A 6,420-nucleotide genomic window follows, 5' to 3' on the forward strand; every position below is an offset into this window, starting at 1 on the left:
TTATGCAGTTTGATAAATATGGCTGAAACGAGTATCTGCAAAAAAAAATTCCGCTTCTGGAGAAATTCAATTTGCAAAGTGAATATAATGTCATATTAAGCAATACTCTGCCCTCAATGTTTGATATACTAAGCAGCATTATGAAACATAATTGCCTCATTGAAATTCCGTAGTATTTATACAATGGCTAAAGCAAAGGGAGCTCTAACAGTTCTTACTTGTGGATAATACACTACACATCAAATTGATGACAAAATTGAATTGATCCTATAAACTAAAAATATAATGTGAAATGCAGAAGGGACCAGAGAAAAAAAGGGTCCTATCAATTGATGCCAGAAACTTTGAGGGAGGACAGGACGATAAAAATAAGCCAGAGCAACATGAAATAAACGCTTGTTGCCCATGCCCAGATCCTTGGCCCTCCGAGTTCTGCACCCAGTGTCAAACGCCTATATACAAGAACACCAATACAGCCTACAGATGTAGAGAAGAAGACTAGCAATGAGAAGCTGAGTCCTGCTGCATCCTGAACCCGCAAGGGTTGTCTGTATGCGAAGAAATTGTACGTAGTGTTTATCAGCCATGGAACGCCTATTCCCACATATATGTTCACGGAATTACTGAAAATGGTAAAGAAAGTTAGTTTTGCTAATAATCATACTTATTAAATGTATGTAAATTTGAAAAAAATTACAACAGTACATCCGCTTGCTTATATATCCCAGCTATTAGAGTACAAAAGTCGACAAATGAAAAAAGTTCGACAGCTGATAGAGGCAGTCTTTAAAATGTATAAATAGAAGAAAAACATTTGTTTCTTACATCTCACATCGTGCATCATTAAAATTTACATATGAGCAAATAGCTTGGCCTTAAGGGGTCAGAGGATCAACTCTGCCTCAAAAGAATAGCCTTGCTAATAGGAAGTCGTGGGTTTAAACTCAGTAGATTTCCAACTATTATTTTGTTTCAGCCTAAACAGGTTTTATAATTAAAGCACTCAAGGAAAACGCAGAGCAGGCAGAATTTGGTATTAATCACTAATGCTGAGACTCCAACCATCACAGCTCTAGTCACCATACCTGGTTTAATACTCAATGATGTTTTCTAATTTTCATATGACAATTCCTGATGCAAAGATTTAAGCATGCAGCTGGACGTTAGCCTACGTTATGTAAATTGGTATTAACAAAGTTAAATTGTCACCTGCAGGTGATGTTTGCAATGGCAGAATCTGCTGTTAATTGGCGTTCAGCAGCAATCTTACTTGCCACCAAATCCGGCCATGAAGTTCCAGCAGCTAATGCCGTAAAAGCAATGACATAAGCATTTATTCCTGAAAAAAATATACTGTGAGTAAAGTTGCTGAGGGAAAAATGTCGTCAGGCAGCTACAAGTATATCAGATAACCATTAGCAATAGGAAAGAAATTTGCAATTTGCCAAATTCATTTGTAAAGAGAAGGTTAACCTGTGACACAACTAATAAGATCAGTGATCTTTGTAACGATGTAAGCTATCCCGCTGATGAAAAGTAGAGAGCAAATAAATGCAATCCATCCATGAGCTATGTGATGAGGAGGCACGAAAGCGAACAGAAGTCTCCAAGGCGCAAGCAATAATTGCCAGGAAATTCTTGCCAGCCGCAAAGGAATATTGATCAACTTTCTTGATTCATGTCTTTCCAACTGCATACAGAAATAGAATTTAGTCAACAGTGCATAGTGCAAAATAAATTATTTACCAGGAATGAAAGAAGAGGCAACAGGAAGTGGGAAGTTATGAAAACAACATATGCAAAAATGATGGTTTTTGCTTTCTAAGCAATCATAGGATGATGGCCCAGCTATTATGGATTACAGAAATATAACAGAAGAAGACAAAGGTTGTGAGCAGATTATAATCTTCCAGTGCTCAATCCTTGAGCTTTAGGATTGTTGTTCTCTGTATGAGTGTGTCAGTTACGCAGAGAGAGGGAGAGAGAGAGAATAACTACTCCTGGCAAATACTGTCCTCCACAATAATTATTCAGCATAATTATTTTATGGAGATTCCTATGACCCCAACACATAAAACAAAATTAGGTTACCCACCATGATTGCATCCACAAATTGCTGTTTCCAAAGAGCAACAGCATCAACATCTTGCTCACTAAGAGAATATCTCTCAGAGGATTCCACTGTGTCATCTGTTCCAAGCACTTTCTCATATGCTGGGCCTGCAAAGTAAAGGTTTTGGTGTAGAAAACGAAAAGCATCAATATAAGGCTCTTTCTGATATAATGGCACTTCCAAAATAGGTATTTAATGATTCAAGAACAAAACGTAATGTGTCATTGGTAATATAATACTGTAAGATCAAATGGTAATGCTTTTGATCTTTTCTGCCACCCCGAATCCTCATTTTAGGATGCACATCCTGCCAATAATCACTCAACAACTAATTCTAGAATGCACACCTAGTTGATGCATCAAATTCATGTTTACTCTAGAGTTTATGTTTTTCTTATAGAGTGGCGAATCTCTTGATTTTTACCATGTCACTTAAACTACAAACCCAACCCAACTATTTTCTATTTCTCTTATAAATATTCGTGAAAGCACTTGCTTTAGATGCACTCTCTTGTATCATCTTAAAAATTGAAAGTCAAATCCAAGGTCATATCTCAACATAAGATGATTTATGAGAAAAGTTAGCTCTAATTGCATTACTGAGCAATAGCAATTAGCAAATGCACTCACAGGTCTTGGTATCAATTTGAGTTATCTAGTATAAGCTCACTCTCATAAATTTCTAGGAACCTTTCATGGAATGTATAAAAATGAAATATGACAATTATCAGACTCCAATATTTTAGAGAAAACATAAGTAGCAATACATCATTACCTGTCCCAATAGGTGAATGGATGGAGAATATATCAACAACATTTCTGCTATCTTCTTCACCAACTTGAACTATCTCGGAGTACTCTTCATAGTCATTGTGCTGATGTTTACATGAAATAACCTCTTCCGGAACCCACTCCTCAGGCCTCTCAGTTCTTTCACTTTGGGATACAAATATCATAAGGAACAAACAAGATGGGCATAGAATCCAATTAAATAGAAATTAATATCACTTGAATCAACAAAGAAAGATATTCAAAGCAAAAATAAAATACATTGGAAGAGACAAGTAAGGCCAGCGCTTGTCTTGTGCATAAGCATGCGTAAGCAGCAAACCATATTGCAGTACTGTCAATAAGGCTTCCCACAGTGTAATTACATTTGGCGTCCATACCTGTCACAGTATATATTGCAAGACATCTTTTATGGTCAGATGTTGCAACTTCTATCCACATGCCAACCATTAGCAATGGTGATAAGTACACTTCAATATAAGTCGAATACTAATTTTAGAAGTAAAAGGAACAGAAGAAGGGAAATGTGCATGAGATTCAATTCAGTCAAAATATCAAAAGCTCCAGCAGAGATAAGATTGCTTTAATTAGCGCCAATACTCAGATGATGACATATAACATCATAGCACATCTATAATCAAAGTTTAATGCCTATGATTTACATGTGCATGGTGCAGCTGGAGAGTATCAGAGCAAACTGTACAAGTGCCGTGCAGCAATTGAGGATTTCAGGGAAAATAAGCTAAGATGAAGGATTCCATGCCCATACGTAGATAAATTATACATACCAAATAATCATAAAACATTGACATGAGACACTACATTAAGTCACCTCTAAAATAATGTAGAGCCAAATATATGCCCAGAAAGACCAAAAGAGCTCCACAAGCCAAACTCCTATATCAGATATCTTTTTCAATTCTCCAGCTTTAGGAACCACAACACAAACAGCATGAATAGGGAAAAGGTCAAAAGCAGCAGAACCAACAAGCGTTCCAGGTCCCAATCCTACGAATTAAGATTGATTAAACGAGCTTAATAAACAAGGAAAAAGCAGAACAATAAGCAAAACATAAAATAGATTCCACACACCTCCAGCATTCAAGTTTCCGATGTTGCGTATAGCATCAATAGTAGCCAAAGATATCTGAGGGAAACTAGTTCCAAAAGCCAACAAAGAAATATCCGCAATCGTATAGTTCCAAACCTTCTCATATCTAACAACTTCAGCATTAGTATCAGGATCAATCTCCACCACTTTACGCGAATGCTTTACAACATTCTCCATAGACCGAAAAAAACGAGCAGTAATAGCAGATAATCCAAGAAAACAATAGGCCAAACCAAGTAAATACAAACATGTTCTAACTCCAACACCAAGACTCGTTTCACCGCGAAACAGTAAGTAATTTCCACATTTTACAGTTCCTGAAAAGTTACTGACAGGTCCGATTCTGCTCCAGGCAATTTGATCTCGTGTTTCCATTTTGTTTGTTAACTAAAGCTTAGACTGAAATATCATCAAACAAATTTGTAAACAAGTCAATATTGCTGAAGCTACGAAGTAATAAGAAATTAAAGTCAAAATCTCAGTATAAATCGATATTTAAGTAACATGAAAATTGAAAGAATAATAAGAACGGACTGACCTCTGAAGTCGCCAGAGATTCGACGACGGAAGGCGGAGCTCCGGCGGATTCCTGCGCGTGATAAAATTTCTGATAAGGACAGGACAGGGCGAGATTGAATTTGTTGTTTTAAAGGTTTAGATAGAATTGTGAACGGCAGAACTTCGTTGGTGAAAAAGAATGCAATTATTGTGAATGTGATCGTAATTCGTTGAGCTTGACCGCGCGCACGTCTCCGTTATGAAAATTTCTGTTTGTAATCCGTAGAGGTAACATCCATATGTATACTCGCTACTGCCTGGTATTTGTTGGACTGTAGGAAAATAAATTAGGGAAAAATTAATATTAATACATTTAATTAAGTGTTACAATGTGCAAGTAATATAAATATTTTGAATTAAAAGTGATTTTTTAGAAGGAAACAGAAAAAAGCCAGCATCCCAGTGGCAGTGACGGTCTAGCAGAAGATATATTTGATTAATTTATAATTAATAATATGTTTCCAACTTAGGAGCAAATGTAAGCAGATTGGCTGACGCAGCTGGATCAAATAAACTTCTTTTACCAACTAGTCGTACACCCGCGCATTTGCGCGGAATGGATATAAATAAATATTATTGAAAATATTTTAATACTAAAAATGTCAAAATAAATTCGTAATCTGCAAACTAATAAAAATAAATAAAATGAAAATTTATTATAATAATTAACTATTTTAAAATATTAAATATTTATAATGTTTTTTTTATATTTTATAAAATTCAGAATTATTTTCTGTCTTTATATCTATAATGATTTTTGTTATTTTGTCATGATTTTTTTTCCTTCTTCCTCTTTAATTTTTTTGTATTTTACTTTTTATATAGATATTATGGAATATAAAGTTTTAAACTATTTTTCATGCGAAAGAAAAATTGGTAAGTTTCAATAATAAATATATGATATTTCTTGTTTTGCTCATTTATATTTTAATATGATATTATATTGACTTTTTAAAATACTGTGTATGAACTTTTATAGGAATGTGATATTCAAAGTCTTTATATAATTTGAAGTTTGGATCAACTGATTAGATAATAATTTATTTGCAATTAATAATGTCTTATTAAAATTGTATTTACATTAATTAAAAATTAGGAAAATATTTTTATTGTCCCATTTACGAAATTTCAATGTTATTTTTATATTATCCCACTATAAGTCTCACTTAATTTTTTTTAGTACTTTTTAAAACTTATTTTTTTACCTTTCTTAGACTTAACAGTTGAATACAATTAAAATAATTAATAACTAAACATAATTTCAAAGCAATTGTTAAGGAGTAAAAAATTAAAAATAAATTTATATCACCGTATGTCAAAATCTACTAAAAAAGTGTATTATTAGCGAATGTTTGATAGATTTTAACATAAAAATAAGGCTTAATTGCTCCAAATCAACTTTCGCGTATTTTTGGTATTTGACACGAACTTTTACTTTTGGCATATAAATACACGAACTATCAATTTTTTGCATATATAACGCGGGCACCGTTTTCGACATAAAACAGTACCATTTTTGACCTAAACGGCAACGTTTTATACCTAAAACGGCATTGTTTTTCACCTAAAACGGAAATTTGGTCATATATGCAAAATATTGAAAGTTCGTGTATTTATATGCCAAAATTAAACGTTTGTGTCAAATACCAAAAACACGCGAACGTTGGTGATTTTTTTATGCATTTAAGCCTAAAAATAAGGTTCTATTTTTATATAGAGTACTTACCGTGAGTTTTATTTTTATAAACTATTTATTTAATGATTTCTAACTTTTTATTAACTATTAGTTTTATTTTTATTGAATTCTAATTTATGTAAATTTTTTAATTTCTACAAATTATTTATTTTA

General features: G+C 33.4%; 1 protein-coding gene across 1 annotated transcript; it reads right to left on the reverse strand.

Annotated features, from left to right (window-relative positions):
• Window positions 1-138: 138 nt before the first annotated feature.
• On the reverse strand, window positions 139-4,984 carry LOC126685753 (magnesium/proton exchanger). Its single transcript, XM_050379704.2, has 9 exons — window positions 4,552-4,984; window positions 3,995-4,412; window positions 3,735-3,910; window positions 3,164-3,282; window positions 2,889-3,049; window positions 2,096-2,220; window positions 1,474-1,690; window positions 1,210-1,339; window positions 139-623 (listed from the first exon to the last, which is right to left on the reverse strand). The coding sequence occupies exons 2-9, from the start codon at window positions 4,386-4,388 to the stop codon at window positions 326-328; spliced, it is 1,620 nt and encodes a 539-aa protein (XP_050235661.1). The 5' UTR covers window positions 4,389-4,412; window positions 4,552-4,984; the 3' UTR covers window positions 139-325.
• Between the last annotated feature and the right edge of the window lie 1,436 nt (window positions 4,985-6,420).

This window comes from Mercurialis annua, linkage group LG6 (assembly GCF_937616625.2).
Source record: "Mercurialis annua linkage group LG6, ddMerAnnu1.2, whole genome shotgun sequence".
In the NCBI taxonomy this organism is placed as follows: domain Eukaryota; kingdom Viridiplantae; phylum Streptophyta; class Magnoliopsida; order Malpighiales; family Euphorbiaceae; genus Mercurialis; species Mercurialis annua.